Here is a 21,928-nt window from a genome sequence, read left to right as displayed (position 1 = left end):
TAATGCACTCTACTGTAATGTACTGTAGTATGTTCCTTAGCTTGTTCTGTCCCTAATAGAGAAGCATTTCCCAATCCCCTTTTAAACAGGGAAAGCTATGAGTGTCAACACCAATCTCACATCAATATCAGTTTGTCTTTGAAGCCGTTATCTGTTGTCCACTTCACAGATGTGCTTGTTCATTTGCGTTTTTATTTATTTATTTATTTTTAAACCGTCTGTAAAGTGCTGTCTGTCATCAGAGAGGTTACAATATACAGTTCAACTCATTTTCACTCGTCTTTACGATAAGGAATCACCGAGTAAAAGGTTAAGTATAGTATTTCTGTAGTCTCTAGTCACGGTGAACCTGCGTTTCCCAAAACCCCGTTCATACTGTACGTGGAATGCTATGAGAGTTTCTATCATTTCGAATCTTTCTACTCGTTTGGACAATGAGTTTCAGGGGATCTCTGCATGCATTGTGAAACGATTAGTATCTCTGTTTTGCCCTCCAGACAGAGAATGTGTTGGGGTCCTGAGAAGTACCATTGGTTGCGTGCTGGCCGCCTGGCCTTTTAGCCCTGTCGCTGGTGGAATCCAACTAAAGCCATGGGAAAGAGGCCACAGTACTTCCACAATGCCTTTGAAGGAACAGACCGATGTAGACGAGGCAGAAAGCCTTCAATCTCGTTCCAATGCTTCCCGTTGGCTTTTAACGTTTAAACTTCTCCATTTGTCTCCGTCGAAACAGAGCTTTCTCATTGAGGAGCAGGGGAACATTGTTTGGCCGTGTATGAATTAAACTGTGTTAGAGTGCCTTTTATTGAATCTTAGCGGATGAAACAGAGCTGAAACTTGTTTCTGTCAAGTTCTAACTCATTATCTTCACCAAACAGAAAAGGAATGCTGATTTTTTTATCCTTTGCTGATACTTCCCAGTAGATGAGTTTATATCATTACCAAGCAGAAGGATTTAGTGTGTCAGTATGAATCTGTGTCTAGGTCTGATTATGAGTCTGGGTCTGAATCTGGGTATGAGTATGGGTCTGGGTCTGAATCTGGGTATGAGTCTGAGTCTGAGTCTGGGTCTGAACCCCTCTGACCTGGTGCCGATAGATGGTGGGTGGGTTGACCTTGTGACCCCTCTATTGTCCTCTCTAGCCTCACACCCCAGCCCCCTCAATCAAGTCCTCCTCCAGATCACTATAGACCTGTGTGTTGGTCATTTAGAGCATCATGTCCACACGCTGCTCAGGGGTCAGGGAGTTATACAGGGGTCAGAGGTCAGGGGTCATGCTGAAAGACTCTCGAGTCTCTCTGTGTTTGGGTGTTACAACTCAAACTTCATTTTCTACAGTTGAGCAGTAGCCTACATCCAATATAACATGTTCATTTAGATTTCTAATATCTGTTTCTTAGAGCTATATGTGTCTGTGGTGTTTTACGGTATATCCATATTGCAGGGCCAGGCTACGTCCCCACTGGTTTGAGCCAGTGATCCCGACCGGACCATGTGGGATGTGGAGGTGGTACTGTGGGTAGAGTACTCCTAGTTAGTTCTATGGTAAGGGCAGACTGAGGCTACAGAGTGATGCGCATACACACACACACACACACACACACACACTGGACAGAGTGAGGCTCCAGAGTGATGCTCCAGAGTGAGGCTCCAGAGTGAGGCTCCAGCTTTAGAGGTGCTATAGAGATGTCACACCAGTTGGTGACCTTTCTCTCACCCGTGCACTAATGCCTTTTCCACGTCTCACACAAGTGGAAAAAAACCTGACCTGCCTGTCCATCACTTTTCTCTCTTTCACTCCCTCTCTTTGTTTTCTCTTACTCTGTTTTCTCTCTCCCTCTCGCACTCCCTCTAAAGCATATTCAGTATACTAATCATTCAGAATGCTTTATCTCAGTGTCACTGTAAGGCTTTAGATCTTTTCATTCCCACATCTCCTCTATCCCCTCTATCCCCTCCATTCTCCTCCCCTATCCCCTCCATTCTCCTCCCTCTATCTCCTCCATTCTCCTCCCCTATCCCCTCCATTCTAATCCCTCTATCTCCTCCATTCTCCTCCCCCTATCCCCTCCATTCTCCTCCCTCTCTCCTCCCTCTATCCTCTCCATGGTCTTCTCCTCCCTCTATCCCCACCATGGTCTTCTCCTCCCCCTATCCCCTCCATGGTCTTCTCCTCCCTCTATCCCCTCCATGGTCTTCTCCCTCTATCCCCTCCATGGTCTTCTCCTCCCCCTATCCCCTCCCCCTATCCCCTCCATGGTCTTCTTCTCCCTCTATCTCCCCCCTCTATCCCCTCCATGGTCTTCTCCTCCCTCTATCACCTCCATGGTCTTCTCCTCCCTCTATCTCCTCCCTCTATCCCCTCCATGGTATTCTCCTCCCTCTATCCCCTCCATGGTCTTCTCCTCCCTCTATCCCCTTCATGGTCTTCTCCTCCCTCTATCCCCTCCATGGTCTTCTCCTCCCTCTATCCCCTCCATGGTCTTCTCCTCCTTCTGTCCCCTCCATGGTCTTCTCCTCCCTCTATCCCCTCCATGGTCTTCTCCTCCCTCTATCCCCTCCATGGTCTTCTCCTCCCTCTTTCCCCTCAATTCTCCTCCCTCTATCCCCTCCATGGTCTTCTCCTCCCTCTATCCCCTCAATTCTCATCCCTCTATCCCCTTCATGGTCTTCTCCTCCCCCTACCCCCTCAATTTTCCTCCCTCTATCCCCTCCATGGTCTTCTCCTCCCCCTATCCCCTCCATGGTCTTCTCCTCCCCCTATCCCCTCCATTCTCCTCCCTCTATCCCCTCCATGGTCTTCTCCTCCCTCTATCCCCTTCATGGTCTTCTCCTCCCCCTATCCCTCCATGGTCTTCTCCTCCCTCTATCCCCTCCATGGTCTTCTCCTCCCTCTATCCCCTCCATGGTCTTCTCCTCCCTCTATCCCCTCCATGGTCTTCTCCTCCCTCTATCCCCTCAATTCTCCTCCCTCTATCCCCTCCATGGTCTTCTCTTCCCTCTATCCCCTCAATTCTCCTCCCTCTATCCCCTCCATGGTCTTCTCCTCCCCCTATCCCCTCCATTCTCCTCCCTCTATCCCCTCCATGGTCTTCTCCTCCCCCTATCCCCTCCATGGTCTTCTCCTCCCCCTATCCCCTCCATGGTCTTCTCCTTCCTCTATCCCCTCCATGGTCTTCTCCTCCCTCTATCCCCTCCATGGTCTTCTCCTCCTTCTGTCCCCTCCATGGTCTTCTCCTCCCTCTATCCCCTCCATGGTCTTCTCCTCCCTCTATCCCCTCCATGGTCTTCTCCTCCCTCTATCCCAGGGGTGTCAAACATACGGCCCGCGGGCCGGAACCGGCCCCCAAGGAGGTTCGATCAGGCCCGCAGGATAATTTGAAAGTGGAAAAAATGCATAAAAGACATGGAATTAATATTTTTAATTCGCTGCAATTCATGGATTATCCGCTAAGGGGCGCACTCTTTCCATCAGAGTAGAAGACAAGCCGCATCACTGAGACAGACTGAAAACAGCAGACGGTATCAATGCGCCATCTGCTGCTTGTTACGACGTTGTTAATACCTTGGTCTCTACCTCTCCGCTACACCCTCATTAGCCAAAATGTCGTTATCCAAACGGAGAAAAGTAGATAAGGAGTGTAGAATTTTCAAAGAAAAATGGACCACGTCCTATTTATTTACAGAGATGCACGGAAAACCTTCGTGCTTGGTGTGTTTGCAACAAGTTTCGGTATTGAAGGAATATAATATTCGACGCCACTACGAGACTCATCACAGCGGAAAATATGACGGCTTGCAAGGACAACTGAGAAGAGATAAGATTAACGAATTGCTGGCGGGTCTGAGGAAACAGCAGTCAACTTTCATCCAGAGCCGAGAAGTCAGTGAAGCAGCGGTAAAAGCCAGCTACCTAATTGCTAGCGAATTAGCATTAGCATCGAAGCCGTATTCCGACGGTGACTTTGTTAAACGATGCATGATGAAGGCGGCTGAACTTGTATGTCCCGAGAAGCGACAAGCTTTTGCCAATATTAGCCTGACGAGGAATACTATAGCAGAGAGGATTTCGGAACTATCGGCAGATTTAGACAGTCAATTGAAACAGAGAGTCAAGTCATTTATTGCATTTTCCGTGGCAATTGACGAGAGCACTGACATCACAGACGTGGCCCAACTGGCCATATTTATTCGAGGAGTTGATGAGACATTGACTGTTACTGAAGAGTTTCTTGAGTTGGTGCCAATGATGGACACCACAACAGCCGAGGACATTTTCGTCTCTGTCGTTGCTGCATTGGACAGAGTTGGAGTGGACTGGTCCCGCGCTGTCAGCCTGGCTACAGACGGCGCGCCATCCATGGTCGGAAAGAAAGCAGGTGTCGCGACAAAGTTCAAAGACAAAGTACAAGCCCTTAATGGAGGAGATCGTTTCTGGACATTTCACTGTATTTTGCACCAGGAGGCATTGTGTTGCAAGTCGCTGAAAATGGACCACGTCATGGAGGTGGTTGTTCGCACTGTAAATTTCATCCGGTCCAGAGGTCTGAACCATCGTCAGTTTGACAAACTTCTCAGCGACAGCAACATTACCCACAGCCTGCCATACCACACTGAAGTGAGATGGTTAAGCCGAGGCGCTGTGCTGAGGCATTTCTTTGATCTACGAGAGGAAATCGGACAGTTCATGGAGAAAAAAGGAAAACCGGTGTTGGAATTACAATCTCAGGAATGGCTACGGGACCTTGCATTCTTGGTTGATATTACTGAACACTTGAACAATCTGAACAAAATGTTGCAAGGCCGCAAAAAAGTTGTCACACAGTTTTCTGACAACATACATGCATTTAAGTTGAAGCTGACTTTGTGGGAGATGCAACTGGCAAATGGCAACCCTGCTCATTTCCCCTGTCTGAGAGATGTGTGTGTGACCAGACCTGATGCGGACATGAAACGGTACAAAGACAAAATTGCAGGACTACTGGGGGAGTTTGAGAAACGTTTTCAGGTATTTGGTGAACTTGAGACAGAATTTTCAGTTTTTCGCTCACCTTTCACAGTTAAAGCTTCTGATCTGCCGGTCGAAATTCAGCTAGAGATAATTGATTTGCAGTGTGATGCAGATTTGAAGGGCAAATTTGCCTCTGTAGGTCTGGACAGATTTTATCAGTATCTACTACCAGGGTACACCAAATTAACAGCCCTGGCTGCTAAAATTTTGTGCATGTTTGGGACAACCTACCTTTGTGAACAAATTTTCTCAGTGATGAATATCAATAAAACAAAAATGCGTTCAAGGCTCACAAACAAGCACTTAAATGACATTCTGAAAGTGACAGCTAGTCAGGACATGACACCTGGTGTTGATGCACTTGTACAGGCCAAAAGATGCCAAGTTTCAGGAACAAATACAAGTCCAGACTAGACTAACACCTTTAAAATGCTGCCTTAGATACTGTTTGCATTGAAAGAATACAGCTCTGTGAAGATGAATCCTTACTGTGGTGATTTAAAAAATGTGCACTTTAATGTTAGTCAGCAGCTTCAAAACAAAAGTTGTGTGATGGAATTCTACTGTTCATACAACTCCATAAATTTTCAGTATGTATTGTATGTGTATGTATGTTTCATGTATGAAGTTTACAGATTTACAGGACAGGCGAACACTTTCTTCATTACACATTTAAAATCACTCTCCTTAGTTTGTAAGGTGTACGCAGGGATTACATTTAGATTTTATATGCGTATGTGTAAGTGGTTTAAAAATTCCTTTCTTTAAAAGTCTCATTTAATCTTAAAGTGCATTACTATATTTTTCAGTACCAATTAAAGTTTTGTGCCTTTGTACAATCAGTGGGATCAGTTGCAATGCATATTTGTGAATGATAAAAGTAAATTGCACATTTGTCTAAGGAAATATGAGGTGTTTCATGAAATGTTTTGTAAAAGGATAGTTCATTAAATTTCAATATTTTCCTAATGTTCTTGTGCTTCTTTACACCAAAACAAAGGAAAGACATGATATTTTGGTTATTTATAGCAGAGTATGGTATAATTTTAATGGTCCGGCCCACTTGACATCTCCCTAGGCCGTATGTGGCCCACGATGCGAAATGAGTTTGACACCCCTGCTCTATCCCCTCCATGGTCTTCTCCTCCCCCTATCCCCTCCATGGTCTTCTCCTCCCTCTATCCCCTCCATGGTCTTCTCCTCCCCCTATCCCCTCCATTCTCCTCCCTCTATCCCCTTCATGGTCTTCTCCTCCCTCTATCCCCTCCATGGTCTTCTCCTCCCTCTATCCCCTCAATTCTCCTCCCTCTATCCCCTTCATGGTCTTCTCCTCCCCCTATCCCCTCCATGGTCTTCTCCTCCCTCTATCCCCTCCATGGTCTTCTCCTTCCCCTATCCCCTCCATTCTCCTCCCTCTATCCCCTTCATGGTCTTCTCCTCCCTCTATCCCCTCCATGGTCTTCTCCTCCCTCTATCCCCTCAATTATCCTCCCTCTATCCCCTCCATGGTCTTCTCCTCCCCCTATCCCCTCAATTCTCCTCCCTCTATCCCCTTCATGGTCTTCTCCTCCTCCTATCCCCTCAATTATCATCCCTCTATCCCCTCCATGGTCTTCTCCTCCCCCTATCCCCTCAATTCTCCTCCCTCTATCCCCTCCATGGTCTTCTCCTCCTCCTATCCCCTCAATTATCATCCCTCTATCCCCTCCATGGTCTTCTCCTCCCCCTATCCCCTCCATTCTCCTCCCTCTATCCCCTCCATTCTCCTCCCCCTATCCCCTCCATGGTCTTCTTCTCCCCCTATCCCCTCCATGATCTTCTCCTCCCTCTATCCCCTCCATGGTCTTCTCCTCCCTCTATCCCCTCCATTCTCCTCCCTCTATCCCCTCCATGGTCTTCTTCTCCCCCTATCCCCTCCATGGTCTTCTTCTCCCTCTATCCCCTCCATGGTCTTCTCCTCCCCCTATCCCCTCCATGATCTTCTCCTCCCTCTATCCCTTCCATCGTCTTCTTCTCCCCCTATCCCCTCCATGGTCTTCTCCTCCCCCTATCCCCTCCATGATCTTCTCCTCCCTCTATCCCCTCCATCGTCTTCTTCTCCCCCTATCCCCTCCATGGTCTTCTCCTCCCTCTATCCCCTCCATGGTCTTCTCCTCCCCCTATCCCTCCATGGTCTTCTCCTCCCCCTATCCCCTCCATTCTCCTCCCTCTATCCCCTCCATGGTCTTCTCCTCCCCCTATCCCTCCATGGTCTTCTCCTCCCCCTATCCCCTCCATTCTCCTCCCTCTATCCCCTCCATGGTCTTCTCCTCCCCCTATCCCCTCCATGATCTTCTCCTCCCCCTATCCCCTCCATTCTCCTCCCTCTATCCCCTCCATTCTCCTCCCCCTATCCCCTCCATGGTGTTCTCCTCCCCCTATCCCCTCCATCGTCTTCTCCTCCCTCTATCCCCTCCATGGTCTTCTCCTCCCTCTATCCCCTCCATCGTCTTCTTCTCCCCCTATCCCCTCCATGGTCTTCTCCTCCCTCTATCCCCTCCATGGTCTTCTCCTCCCTCCGTCCCCTCCATGGTCTTCTCCTCCTTCTGTCCCCTCCATGGTCCTCTCCTCCTTCTGTCCCCTCCATGGTCTTCTCCTCCTTCTGTCCAGGCCAACGGTGTCTGCCTCACTGGATCATCCTCCTCTCATAATGAGCAGTTGCAAACACATCAGTAGTACTTGAGACTAACATGGGTTCAGTCAGAGCAGACATGAGCCATTAGCACAGCTCCAGAGAGCCAGAATAGACAGCAGCATGCACTAGACTAAGCTAAAGAAAGCACCCCACAATGCCTGCTGGGAAAACCTGGAACGCTGACAGAACCGACATCAGCCTTTAAGCCCCCTTTAAACTGTTTCAAGTTTTGATTATCAATGCCATATGATCGGTTTCGTATTTGTGGCGGTGGATGGCGTTTGTTGTTTGCGAGTCATATGAATGAGCCTTTTCAGAAATGGTGTTTAATGAATTGTTAATGAGCTAGGGGCCTGTCATGCCTGTGTGTTATAAAGCATTCTGACATTCACAGCAGTTCTCTGTAAACATTATTCCAAAGACTTCAGCCCTCTCTCTTCTCTCTCCCTTTCTTTCCCCTCTCTCCATCTCCCTCTCCCGGTTTCTCTCTCACTCGATAGTTGCCCTGAAGACCCACGCTTGCAAGGGGTTGAAGGCCAACGGTGGTAACCATGACAACAGCAAGACAACAGGATTGGTGGATGGCTGGATGCCCGAGGGTGAACTCCTTTTGCAGGTTGGTGGTCAGGCTCCAGGTGCAGGGCACACACACACAAGACAAGCAGTGTGACACCCCAGCTGGCGTCTGCACTACACCGTACATTCTGTGCACTGTCACTGTATCAAAATATGTTCAAATCATTGCATCAGAATGTTCCATATGGCCACTCATTATGTCAAGGAATACTATGATCTATCTTTCCACACACACACATTCACCTAGACACACACACACACACACACACACACACACACACACACACACACACACACACACACACACACACACACACACACACACACACATCTATACACACACCACCACCTGCAGCCCAGGCACATCTGGTCTACTCCTCTCTACTCCAAACTGACCAGAAGACATAAGAAGACTACTCACTCTGTGAAGCTCATCTCATCTAGCGTGTCTCGCTTCAGATCAGGCCTGGTTTTTATAGAGCACGCTGCCTGCCTGCCTGCCTGCCACAGGGCATCGCTACATGTCTTAGCATTTCCCCAAACTTCCTGGGCTTCTGTTCTGTCCCTTAAGCATGCCAAGAGCTTGGAGAGAGAGAGAGGGAGAGAGAGACTGGAGAGAGAGAGAGCCTGGAGAGAGAGAGAGAGAGAGAGAGAGCCTGGAGAGAGAGAGAGCCTGGAGAGAGAGAGAGAGTCTGGAGAGAGAGAGAGAGTCTGGAGAGAGAGAAAGAGAGAGAGAGAGAGAGAGAGAGAGAGAGAGAGAGAGAGAGAGAGAGAGAGAGAGAGAGAGCCTGGAGAGAGAGAGAGAGAGAGAGAGCCTGGAGAGAGAGAGAGCCTGGCGAAAGAGAGCCTGGCGAGAGAGAGAGAGAGAGAGAGAGAGAGAGAGAGAGAGAGAGAGAGAGAGAGAGAGAGAGAGAGAGAGAGAGAGAGAGAGAGAGAGAGAGAGAGAGAGAGAGAGAGAGAGAGAGAGAGAGAGAGAGAGAGCCTGGAGAGAGAGAGAGAGCCTGGAGAGAGAGAGAGAGCCTGGAGAGAGAGAGAGAGCCTGGAGAGAGAGAGAGAGTCTGGAGAGAGAGAGAGAGTCTGGAGAGAGAGAGAGAGTCTGGAGAGAGAGAGAGAGTCTGGAGAGAGAGAGAGAGTCTGGAAAGAGAGAGAGAGAGAGAGAGAGAGAGCCTGGAGAGAGAGAGAGAGAGAGCCTGGAGAGAGAGAGAGAGAGAGAGAGAGAGAGAGAGAGAGAGAGCCTGGAGAGAGAGAGAGCCTGGCGAAAGAGAGCCTGGCGAGAGAGAGCCTAGAGAGAGAGAGCCTAGAGAGAGAGAGCCTAGAGAGAGAGAGAGAGAGAGAGAGAGAGAGAGAGAGAGAGAGAGCTGTCTGGCTGAAGCGTAGCTCAGTTAAGTTAGCAGTGCTTCGATAGAAATCTTTCCCAGGCAGGCACAGTAAGAGCCTTGACAGAGAGGCAGGTGAGAGAGGGGACTGCAGGGCTCTCACACACAGCAGGCACAACACGGCAGACATGGAAAGTCTGTCTTGTAGCGGGAGCGCACCACAAGTATAGATATATATAATGATAGTGTTGTAATTCTATTTCTATGGGGGAAAATTAAGTACTGCTGGTTTTAACAAACAGACTTGCTGCATTTTGAGATTGTCAGAGAGAGAGAGACCACCCACAGGATGAGAGATACCTTTCGCTAACATGCTGACCACCCTCCTTGATGGTTTTTGGCAGACTGGGCTCTTTCCTTAACAGGATCTCAGCCTAGAAGAAAAGGTTGTACCAGGCCTGCTGAGACCAGCTGATTCGTTTGGACTCATTTAGAGTAGCTACAAAAGTTACATGGGAAAACATTCAATGCCCATGCCATAGCCTACTTTGGTGCCATCATTCATCCCCCAGTTCTTAAAGAGACAATGCTCTATTCTGTCCCGCACTTACAGGGGCCTATTTGGCCCTGCACTTAAAGGGACAGTGCACTATTCTGCCCTGATCTTTGGGACTGTATCAACAGTTAACTAATGAAACAAAAACCAAAATGTCGTTTTTGAGTGGAATTGTCCTTTAAAGGGACAGTGCTCTATATTCTGCCCTGCTCTGTGCTGGATGTTCAGTCAGGGGAGATGTGATCTGATTCATCTACAGCCCCCACTGTTGTGCCATCATGCAGAATCCCACCGTGCCAGAACAGTCAACACAGAATCTCTTAAGACAGGCTGAGCTACGGAGGGAGGGAGGGAAATATTGTATTTGAGAGGGAAAGAATAGTAAATGGAGAGAGAGGGGGAAAGAGAGAGAGAGAGTGAGAGAGATGCTAAATGAAGGCGAGGTCCTTATTCATGACATTGGTGTTGAGAGGGCCGGAAAGAGAAAGGGAGGAGAAAGGATGGGGGAAGCAGAGGAGAGGAGAGGCTATTTTTGACCAGGGCTGGCTGTCTTGCTATGTTCCATTTCAGACACTTGGCCATGAATTATAGAGTGACTGTGAGGACATGCATTATTGAAAAGGGCGGTAAAATGAGAGCAGAAAGGTATTATTTGATATTCTCCATATAGCCTAATGTACTTTACCTTTTTTTAGTCCACGTCATTCAGTTTACCTTTTCAGTGGATCAAAATATAAAGCATTTGAAGTTCACTAAAGGCATGGGAGACATGAATGCATGAATCAATATCTGTACATACCAAAAAGAAAACAACTGATTGTACAAAAAAGGAATAAACCCTTGTGTGTTCCCTCTGGCCTGCCAGTCTGTGCCAGCGTCTGGTCTGCCAGTCTGTGCCAGCGTCTGGTCTGCCAGTCTGTGCCAGTGCCTGGTCTGCCAGTCTGTGCCAGCGTCTGTCCTGCCAGTCTGTGCCAGCGTCTGGCCTGCCAGTCTGTGCCAGTGCCTGGTCTGCCAGGCTGTGCCAGTGTCTGGCCTGCCAGTCTGTGCCAGCGTCTGGTCTGCCAGTCTGTGCCAGCGTCTGGTCTGCCAGTCTGTGCCAGCGTCTGGCCTGCCAGTCTGTGCCAGCGTCTGGTCTGCCAGTCTGTGCCAGCGTCTGGTCTGCCAGTCTGTGCCAGCGTCTGGTCTGCCAGTCTGTGCCAGCGTCTGGTCTGCCAGTCTGTGCCAGCGTCTGGTCTGCCAGTCTGTGCCAGCGTCTGGTCTGCCAGTCTGTGCCAGCGTCTGGCCTGCCAGTCTGTGCCAGCGTCTGGTCTGCCAGTCTGTGCCAGCGTCTGGTCTGCCAGTCTGTGCCAGTGTCTGGACTGCCAGTCTGTGCCAGCGTCTGGTCTGCCAGTCTGTGCCAGCGTCTGGCCTGCCAGTCTGTGCCAGCGTCTGGTCTGCCAGTCTGTGCTAGCGTCTGGTCTGCCAGTCTGTGCCAGCGTCTGGTCTGCCAGTCTGTGCTAGCGTCTGGTCTGCCAGTCTGTGCCAGTGTCTGGTCTGCCAGTCTGTGCCAGTGTCTTGCCTGCCAGTCTGTGCCAGCGTCTGGCCTGCCAGTCTGTGCCAGCGTCTTGCCTGCCAGTCTGTGCCAGCGTCTTGCCTGTCAGTCTGTGCCAGCGTCTGGTCTGCCAGTCTGTGCCAGCGTCTGGTCTGCCAGTCTGTGCCAGCGTCTGGTCTGCCAGTCTGTGCCAGCATCTGGCCTGCCAGTCTGTGCCAGCGTCTGGTCTGCCAGTCTGTGCCAGCGTCTGGTCTGCCAGTCTGTGCCAGCGTCTGGTCTGCCAGTCTGTGCCAGCGTCTGGCCTGCCAGTCTGTGCCAGCGTCTGGTCTGCCAGTCTGTGCCAGGGTCTGGCCTCCCAGTCTGTGCCAGCGCCTGGCCTGCAAGTCTGTGCCAGTGTTTGGCCTGCCAGTCTGTGCCAGTCTGTTCCAGTGTTTGGCCTGCCAGTCTGTTCCAGTGTTTGGCTTGCCAGTCTGTGCCAGTGTTTGGCCTGCCAGTCTGTGCCAGTCTGTTCCAGTGTTTGGCTTGCCAGTCTGTGCCAGTGTTTGGCTTGCCAGTCTGTTCCAGTGTTTGGCCTGCCAGTCTGTTCCAGTGTTTGGACTGCCAGTCTGTTCCAGTGTTTGGCTTGCCAGTCTGTTCCAGTGTTTGGCTTGCCAGTCTGTTCCAGTGTTTGGCTTGCCAGTCTGTTCCAGTGTTTGGCTTGCCAGTCTGTGCCAGTGTTTGGCATGCCAGTCTGTTCCAGTGTTTGGCCTGCCAGTCTGTTCCAGTCTGTTCCAGTGTTTGGCTTGCCAGTCTGTTCCCGTGTTTGGCTTGCCAGTCTGTGCCAGTGTTTGGCTTGCCAGTCTGTTCCAGTGTTTGGCCTGCCAGTCTGTTCCAGTGTTTGGCTTGCCAGTCTGTTCCAGTGTTTGGCTTGCCAGTCTGTGCCAGTGTTTGGCTTGCCAGTCTGTTCCAGTGTTTGGCCTGCCAGTCTGTGCCAGTGTTTGGCCTGCCAGTCTGTTCCAGTGTCTGGCCTGCCAGTCTGTTCCAGTGTTTGGCCTGCCAGTCTGTTCCAGCGTTTGCCCTGCCAGTCTGTTCCAGCGTTTGCCCTGCCAGTCTGTTCCAGTGTTTGACCTGCCATACTGTTCCAGTGTTTGGCCTGCCAGTCTGTTCCAGTGTTTGGCTTGCCAGTCTGTTCCAGTGTTTGGCTTGCCAGTCTGTTCCAGTGTTTGGCTTGCCAGTCTGTGCCAGTGTTTGGCTTGCCAGTCTGTTCCAGTGTTTGGCCTGCCAGTCTGTGCCAGTGTTTGGCCTGCCAGTCTGTTCCAGTGTCTGGCCTGCCAGTCTGTTCCAGTGTTTGGCCTGCCAGTCTGTTCCAGCGTTTGCCCTGCCAGTCTGTTCCAGCGTTTGCCCTGCCAGTCTGTTCCAGTGTTTGACCTGCCATACTGTTCCAGTGTTTGGCCTGCCAGTCTGTTCCAGTGTTTGGCTTGCCAGTCTGTTCCAGTGTTTGGCTTGCCAGTCTGTTCCAGTGTTTGCTGTCACTGTCAGGGGGCGTACATCCAGACCAGATAACATACAGGCTGGGGAAACAAACAACTAGCTCTGCCATGTTGGCGACTAGAACAGGCTCTCTCAATCTCTCTCTTACTCCATCCCTCTCTCTTTCTATCTCCCTTCATCCTTCCTTCCTCTCTCGTGATCTTGTCTCTCTCTCCATCCTCTCACATCCTCTCACATCCCGTGCCACTCTGTGTTTTGTTCTGTCTGCCGCTGCAGCTACAGCAGGCAGCGTTCTCTCACCCTGGACAAGTGCATGATGTCCACAGCCCCATGAAATATGAAAAAGACATTTTTGATCAAGATGTTTGGTGACTGCCCATGTCCCCGACCCCCCCCCCCAGGGAGATGGCTGTGTGTTCGTCAGCTAGACAGATGAATCTAAATATTTATACAGAGAGCCTGAACTCCGCTCTGCTTTCTGTGTGTTTGTGTACAGTGTGGGGGCGTCGGGCCACGGCGATAGAACTAGGAAGTGGAGGCTGCCGAGGAGAGAAGGAAGGACTTATAGATGGCCCGGGGTGGCAGTGGTGGTGGCAGCTTTCTGGATATGTTTTGAGAGAGCGTAGGCCTGCATAATAAAGTAGAAACTATATGAGCCAGCAGCTGCGAGGCTCCTCGGGATCCCATGGATGTCAGGGTTTCAGACAGGACTAGGAGCCTTCGGGTTTAAAGACAGAAATAAAAGCAGGCCAGGACAAGCAGTTTGTGGCCCTTGAGTGCATTATGGCTTACCAAGACAAAAGCTAAGTAGTACGCTACACAGCGCTAACTGGGGGGAATATGATATTGGGTCTGCCAGGTAGAACTTGAGTCAAATAGCTATTCACTTGCTAAAGGGATGGAATCATCCAACCTGATATTATCTGGGTCATGTTTCTCTGGGTGACATCCATGAGAAAAGGACGTGATGAAGATAAGGACCGTGTATGGTAGGCTATGAGGCTATGGTTTCCATCCAATGCAGATTGTGTAATGGGGTTCTCGTCGCTGACGTGTTGGAAATGAATATGATGGAGTATTAGAGGATGTGAGTGTCAGGACAGCTGCCCTGTAGTGCCGTCGGTTGGTTTTGGGAACGTGTACCCACGCACGTATACACACCTAGAGCGAACCGAGCGACAGAACGACTCCTTTGCCCCTGAGCATTGTGGGGGGAGATGGAATAGCAAAGTGTGAGACACTCTGTATGGTTCTGTGACCCCCCCCCATCCTTCCTTTCTCCCTGTCTCTCCTCCTCCCCCTCTTCCTCCCCATCTCCAGCCTGTCTTTGTGTTCGTGTGACACGTCCTCAGAGTGGGGCCGCTTGCCTCTCCTCCTCTCCTCACCACTCCTCCTCTCCTCCCCCTCTCCTGTCCTCCACGGCCTGAAGTGGTGTCATGCCCCCGTTTGCAGTTTCTCTTTTTGTTGCCCTCTGTTTCCCCCCATTCGTTTCCCACCCTCCGTTTCCCCCTCTCTCGGTTGAGTCTGTCAGAATAGGCCAGGTTTGAACGACCTCCTGTCCTCAGGAATCTGTCTGTCCTGCTGTTTTATACATGCTTGGTGTTGGCAGTCAAATACAAAACACACCAAATGGCACAAATGTATCACTATAATATGGGTTGTCACTGTCTTCTCGTGATGGATACCACACACGATCATTCGAAAGCTGTTATTCATTTGCGTCAATCTTCCCTATATCCTCTTTGTCCAGCCAAAATAATTGCACTCTCTAACGTCTTTGATAGCAGTACCCTGTGAGGGGACATTCCCTAACTTCCTGTCTGTTGTGACTTGTTCTCTCTCCTCAGGCCCTTAATGGTTTTGTCCTGGTCATCACTGCAGAGGGGATCATATTCTACTCCTCTCACACCATTCAGGATTACCTGGGATTCCACCAAGTAAGTCTCTGCTGCTGATCAGCCACTCAAACCCACTGACACACACACCACCGTACCCGCCATACATCATACACACACTGCCGCTCAAACACGCACAGAGAGAGGAGGATTGGGCCTGCATACAGAGCCACAGCATGGCGCAGAGGGAGTCTGGAGGAGGTTAGATCAACCCTGGCCAAGGCCAAGCCAGTTGGACAACAATATGACTGTGCCTTCATTCTATTTATGGAACAACCCAGGGAGTGCTGGGACACTGACTGAAAACTATAGTCCTACAGGTTTATGTGGCAAACAAAATCTAGCGCACCAGATTCAAATCATTAGCTGGTTGATAAGCTGGTGAGTTACAACTGGGTTGCGAGTGAAAACCTACAGGAGGGTATCTCTCCAGGAACAGGGTTGGAGAGCCCTGTAATACACACCGCTGCGTCCTGCCCCCCTTCTTTTCCCCAACAGTTGCAGCCAGAATGAAGGTGAAAACAAATGTGCTACTGTACAGTGCCAACCTTCCCCCAACACTGCCTCGTGTCCTTGCCTGCCCTTTTGCCCCACCTCCGCCCCCCTCCGTTCCCTAGTCTTGCCCTCTGGTACCCAGCCCTGCTCTGTGCTAAGCGCTTTAGCTTGCTTGAGTCCGGATTTCCACTGGATAAGAGTTTGATAACCCCGTCCAGAGAGGTCAAACACAGGTTAGTCATTTAATAAGAGCTGATCTATAGCATATTTAATCACAGACCTCTATAAGCATGTATACTGTCTGTCCTACGTTTCTTTAATTGATTTAACCCCCAGCTGATTAACTGCTCTAATAACCTTATTTGTTCAGGTTGGATCAGTTTTTGATAACATCCATGCTTGCGTACACAGTTGGGATAAGCTGTATTAGCAATTATTAACACCCCCTAAAGCTCTCTCTCTCTCTTTCTCCTTCTCTCTCTTGCTCTCTCTCGCGCCCTCTTTCTCTCTTTCCTTCTCTCTCTCTTTCCTTTTCTCTCTCTCTCTCGCTCTCTCGCCCGCTAGCTCTCGCTTTCTTTCTCTCTGCGGTCATCAGTTGGAGGCTGCTGAGGGGCGGACGGCTCATAAGAATGGCTGGAAAGGAGCTAATGGAATGGCGTCAAATGTATTTGATACCCTTAAGTCCGCTCCAGCCATTACCACGAGCCCGTTCTCCCCAATTAAGGTGCCACCAACCTCCTGTGATGTGCAGTACTGCTGTACAATGGCTTGCGAAAGTATTCACCCCCCTTGGCATTTTTCCTATTTTGATGCCTTACAACCTGGAATTAAAAATGATTTTTGGGGGGTTTGTATCATTTGATTTACACAACATGCCTACCACTTTGAAGATGCAAAATATTTTTTATTGTGAAACAAACAAGAAATAAAATACAAAAACAGATAAACTTGAGCGTGCATAACTATTCACCCCCCCAAAGTCAATACTTTGTAGAGCCACCTTTTGCAGCAATTACAGTTGCAAGTTTCTTGGGGTATGTCTCTATAAGCTTGGCACATCTAGCCACTGGGATTTTTGCCCGTTATTCAAGGAAAAACTGCTCCAGCTCCTTCAAGTTGGATGGGTTCCGCTGGTGTACAGCAATCTTTAAGTCATAACACAGATTCTCAATTGGATTGAGGTCTGGGCTTTGACTAGGCCATTCCAAGACATTTAAATGTTTTCCCTTAAACCACTCAAGGGTTGCTTTAGCAGTATCCTTAGGGTCATTGTCCTGCTGGAAGGTGAACCTCAATCCCAGTCTCAAATCTCTGGAAGACTGAAACAGGTTTCCCTCAAGAATTTCCCTGTATTTAGCGCCATCCATCATTCCGTCAATTCTGACCGGTTTCCCAGTCCCTGCCATATGAAAAACATCCCCACAGTAAGATGATGCCACCACCATGCTTCACTGTGGGGATGGTGTTCTCGGAATGATGAAAGGTGTTGGGTTTGCCCCAGACATAGCGTTTTCCTTGATGGCCAAAAAGATAAATTTTAGTCTCATCTGACCAGAGTACCTTCTTTCATATGTTTGGGGAGTCTCCCACATGCCTTTTGGCAAACACCAAATGTGTTTGCTTATTTTTTTCTTTAAGCAATGGCTTTTTTCTGGCCACTCTTCTGTAAAGCCCAGCTCTGTGGAGTGTACGACTTAAAGTGGTCCTATGGACAGATACTCCAATCTCCGCTGTGGAGCTTTGCAGCTCCTTCAGGGTTATCTATGGTCTCTTTGTTGCCTCTCTGATTAATGCCCTCCTTGCCTGGTCCGTGAGTTTCGGTGGGCGGTTCTCTCTTGGCAGGTTTGTTGTGGTGCCATATTCTTTCCATTTTTTAATAATGGATTTAATGGTGCTCCGTGGGATGTTCAAAGTTTCAGATATTTTTTTATAAATCAACCCTGATCTGTACTTCTCCACAACTTTGTCCCTGACCTGTTTGGAGAGCTCCTTGGTCGTGGTGGTTCCGCTTGCTTTATGGTGCCCCTTGCTTAGTGGTGTTGCAGACTCTGGGGCCTTTCAGAACAGGTGTATATATACTGAGATCATGTGACAGATCATGTGACACTTAGATTGCACACAGGTGGACTTTATTTAACATAATTATGTGACTTCTGAAGGTAATTGGTTGCACCAGATCTTATTTAGAGGCTTCATAGCAAAGGGGGGTGAATACATATGCACGCACCACTTTTCCGTTTTTTTATTTTTTTGAATTTTTCGAAACAAGTAATTTTTTTCATTTCACTTCACCAATTTGGACTATTTTGTGTATGCCCATTACATGAAATCCAAATAAAAATCCATTTAAATTACAGGTTCTAATGAAACAAAATAGGAAAAACGCCCAATGGGGCTGAATACTTTTGCAAGGCACTGAAAGCACAAGCTGCTGTAGAAGAAATGTTCCCACAGTGTGAGCCACACCTCCCAGGCCTTGTTTCATTTCAACAACCATCACTTCACATCTACAGCGCTGACCGAAATCCTTTTGGATGTATGTGGCTGCCTGTTGTGAAGCTGTGTGTATGGTAATGAGAAGTAGCACTGAGATGCTAGTGTGATACGGAACCTCAGGCTGTGCTGTGTCCATGTCACCAACTCTCTGAGGTGGTCCACCTCATGCCCTAACCTTCCTCCTCACTGCAAGCCCACAAAACAAGGGGTCGAGTGTGTGTGTGTGTGTGTGTGTGTGTGTGTGTGTGTGTGTGTGTGTGTGTGTGTGTGTGTGTGTGTGTGTGTGTGTGTGTGTGTGTGTGTGTGTGTGTGTGTGTGTGTGTGTGTGTGTGTGTGTGTGTGTGTGTGTGTGTGTGTGTGTGAGAGCATCATTTTACTGATTCTACAGGAGTGAATTCAATTGTGTGTAGGTTATTTTTCAGGAAGTCAGACAATAGTTCCCAGTCCTATGTGTTGGTACACGTGACCGTTCCAAAGACCTCTCTCTTTCTCTCCTTGTTCCAGACGGACGTGATGCACCAGAGTGTGTTTGATCTGATCCACACTGAGGACCAGCAGGAGTTTAGGAGGAACCTGCACTGGGCACTCAACCCCCCGGCCGTGCCCAAGCAGGTGGAGTCACCCCCAGGTCAGTCTTACACTGCGTCTCACTGTCTACCCCCTTTTATGCCGACGCATTTTCACAAAGTTGTCCAAGGCCACTGTGAGCCTTTCACATTACTAGCTAGCGATGTATGTTTGATGCCCTGTTGCAAATTTACAGATGGCATATATATGCCATACTGAAATTGAACTTGTGGAAAGGGCTGAGGTGAACTACTAGCAGAAAAAAACTAAAGATAAAAAGGAGGTGCCAGTTTGATGCTTTGTTTCAGTATGATAGTTAGTCGCAGTGAAGTTGTCGTTTAACTTTAAAGTGACACACACATTCAGTGACATTGTACACCATACTGGTTGACGGTCACTACTAGCAGAGAAATAAAACGTAACTTTTCCCTAAAAACAGCTGACCCCAATTTCCCCAGCTGAGCTCTGTGCAGAGAGGGAAGGAGATGAGAGAGGGATAGAGGAAGAGCATGGAGAGAGAGAGAGAGAGTAGAGAAGATGGAGAGAGGGAGGTGACCTTTATCAGGCTCTCCATGGCATTGAGGGTAAATGTTAGAACACACACACAGCCGTCTGTTTCAATTAGGCAGGGGTTAGAGCTAGCTACCGTAGCGTTACCGTGGTACTTTAGAACAGGGACGGAATGGAGAAGAGGGAGAGACAGACTGGAGCTACACACCCACACACACATGCACATACACACACTCACCAAACATACCGTACTGTAGGAGCATCGGAACCCTGTTAAACTCTGTTGAACAGACATATTAATAGACCACAAATGAAGTAGCCATTGAATATAGTGATTTGACTTTGTCATTGTCTTGTTGCTATTCCTCAGATGGAAAACCAGTCCCCAGCTCGTCCCTGGTGACCTATAACCCCGACCAGCTGCCTCCAGAGAACTCCTCCTTCCTGGAAAGGAACTTCGTCTGTCGCTTCCGCTGTCTCCTCGACAACTCCTCTGGCTTCCTGGTTTGTAACCAATCATATTACTCCTCTCTCAACCTCATACACACAGGAGTACTGGAGACTGACATGTCTCCTTTTGGGAAGATTATTCTTGCAATGATGTTTGAGCTCATGTTAGAGACTTGCCCTCTGTTGAAGACAGTGTGTGAAGACAGTCTGTGTATGCATGTATATAAGGGAGAAGGCGTGTGAGTGTCTGTGCGTGCGAGCGTCCTTACTTCCGTGTGTACTGCACTCTTGCTTGCGTGTGCGTACGTCTACAAGTGTGTGTGTGTGTGTCAGATCACACCTCAGCTTTATTAGATCAGAGTGTTCCGGCCTATTTTGCCACTGTGACTGTGTCCCATGACTGTACTGAGGGAGGCTGAGCCGTACAAGAACAAAGGCCTGGGAATACCCAGACACTCTAGTCTGGCTCCTGGCGTGGGGTGTCCCGACTCCCGCCAGAGAGCCCCAGAGGCAGGCGCTTTACAGGGCTACTGACCCCCCCCATCCCCCTTATCCCAGAGCTACCCTCCACTACTGACCCCTGAACTACAGAATCCCTTCCACCCCCCTATGCCCCCCCTCCTATTCTCACTCTGCATTATTCTGAGCATTCTACTTTCCAGGGCTACCTCCCCCATTCAGACCCCTACCTCCCACTTTCTCTGCCACCCCCCACCCCCCCTCTACTCAGAAGCCCAGTGGTGTGAGACCAAAGGATGCTATTTTCTCCCAGCTAGAAAATACAAGGCTGCCGTTCACTTCTGACTCCTGGACCCCCCCCCCCCCCCCACCACCTTCCTTTCCTCCCCTACCTCCCCCTTCTATCTCCGCCCACTCCTTTCCCCTACCCTCTCCTTCCTGGCCCTATCACCCCCTTTCTCCACTTCTCTGTCAGCATCCCAGCACTCTGAGGCCAAAGGAGGCTATTTGCTCCCAGCTACAGTAGCTAGAGAGCCATAGAGAGCCTATTAGCCTGCTCAGCGTGGGGTCGTACCACTTCAGACCACGGCGGGATCAGAAGCCACTACCCACCCTCAGTAATCCGTCTTAAAAGGCCACAGGGTCGTGGGGAAAGGGCTTTCAATCTGCCCTCCAGAGGAGGAGAGCACCCAGAGAGGAATTTGCTTAGTCAGAGTAGCACAGGGACTCCCAAAGGACGGTCTTCTCCTCAGACTAAAGGGTTGTGCTGGATACCACAGGGACAGAGAGAGAGAGAGAGAGAGAGAGAGAGAGAGAGAGGGAGACAAGAGGGCAGAGTCAGAGCACATTGACGTGGCTAGAACACAGTAACATACAAGTAAATATATTGCTGTAGGGGCCTATCGGATTGTCCGTGTGCAGTTAGAAAAGCATACTCAGAGAGCTGTGAGGGATATCTGCCTGTGCTTGCTGTTAAAGCTGGCATGCAGGGCTCATGGTGCTGGTGTGGGTGTGTCATAGTGGGAGACCGTAGCATGACCCCCTCGCCCCCTCCGCTCCTCCTAGCCTCTCCATCTCACCAGTACAGATCGGGACCATGCAGAGTAGCGGGGGGCTGGTGGTTGGGGACGGGAGGGAAGGGGAAAGGGAAGAGGAAAGAAGAGTAAGATCGGGGTACTTCTCAACTCTGTGGAGGTCATTTGCGAGAGCGGTAAGCCCAGGGTCTGGCTCCATAGCATTGTTTTGGTAATCCTATTGCTATTTGAGGGTAGATTCTTGACATCATTGCACCTCGCCTTATGCCCAGCAGGATCAATGAACCAGTGCTAGGGGGAGATGGGAGGAGAGGGCCATAAGACCCACCACACCATACTGGCCTCGCATGAGAGGATACGGGCCGAGGGGAGGAGGAGAAATAGGAAAAAGGGAGAGCAGAGGAGGGGTGGAGAGAGTTAGTTGAGGGGAGGAGGGAGGACGAGGCCCAACTTAAACTCATCAAGAAGAAGAAGAAAGAAATTCCAATTACCGTTCTCATGAACTTTGTGTACCATTTTTATCTCATCTTTGAATTGTTGATGTAATCACTACAGAGGACGCAGAGCAGAGGACAAAGTTTGCAGTTACATTACAGTACTTTGGTGTTTTATCCCTTCCTTGCATGTTCTCTAATCTTCAATGACTTCCGTCTCCCCTCTAGGCCCCCTCAGCCTTGTACAAGATTGTGTCCCAAATGACACCCTATCCCCTATATAAGTGCACTGCTTTTGCCACAGCCCTATAAACCCTTGTCAAAACCAGTGTGCTAAATTGGGAATAGGGTGCCATTTAGGACGCAGTCCAAGTCTCATCTGGGGGTCATCAGTTCCCTCCTAAACATCGTGTTCCTATTATATGAGGGTTATTACATACAGCGTGTTGTATT

The 21,928-nt window shown here is 49.4% G+C and overlaps 1 protein-coding gene across 1 annotated transcript in view; it reads left to right on the top strand.

Moving 5' to 3' along the window:
- LOC129840246 (aryl hydrocarbon receptor-like) overlaps nucleotides 1-21,928 on the top strand; it is a 76,954-nt gene that overhangs the window by 27,313 nt on the left and 27,713 nt on the right. Inside the window, exons 4-7 of the mRNA XM_055907976.1 lie at nucleotides 8,187-8,302; nucleotides 14,983-15,072; nucleotides 18,526-18,649; nucleotides 19,469-19,602. Coding sequence (XP_055763951.1) covers nucleotides 8,187-8,302; nucleotides 14,983-15,072; nucleotides 18,526-18,649; nucleotides 19,469-19,602 — 464 coding nt within the window. The remainder of the gene's footprint in view (nucleotides 1-8,186; nucleotides 8,303-14,982; nucleotides 15,073-18,525; nucleotides 18,650-19,468; nucleotides 19,603-21,928) is intronic.

The sequence above is a fragment of the Salvelinus fontinalis genome, chromosome 41, assembly GCF_029448725.1.
Source record: "Salvelinus fontinalis isolate EN_2023a chromosome 41, ASM2944872v1, whole genome shotgun sequence".
NCBI lineage: Eukaryota > Metazoa > Chordata > Actinopteri > Salmoniformes > Salmonidae > Salvelinus > Salvelinus fontinalis.
This window is presented reverse-complemented; position numbering and strand designations above follow the sequence as displayed.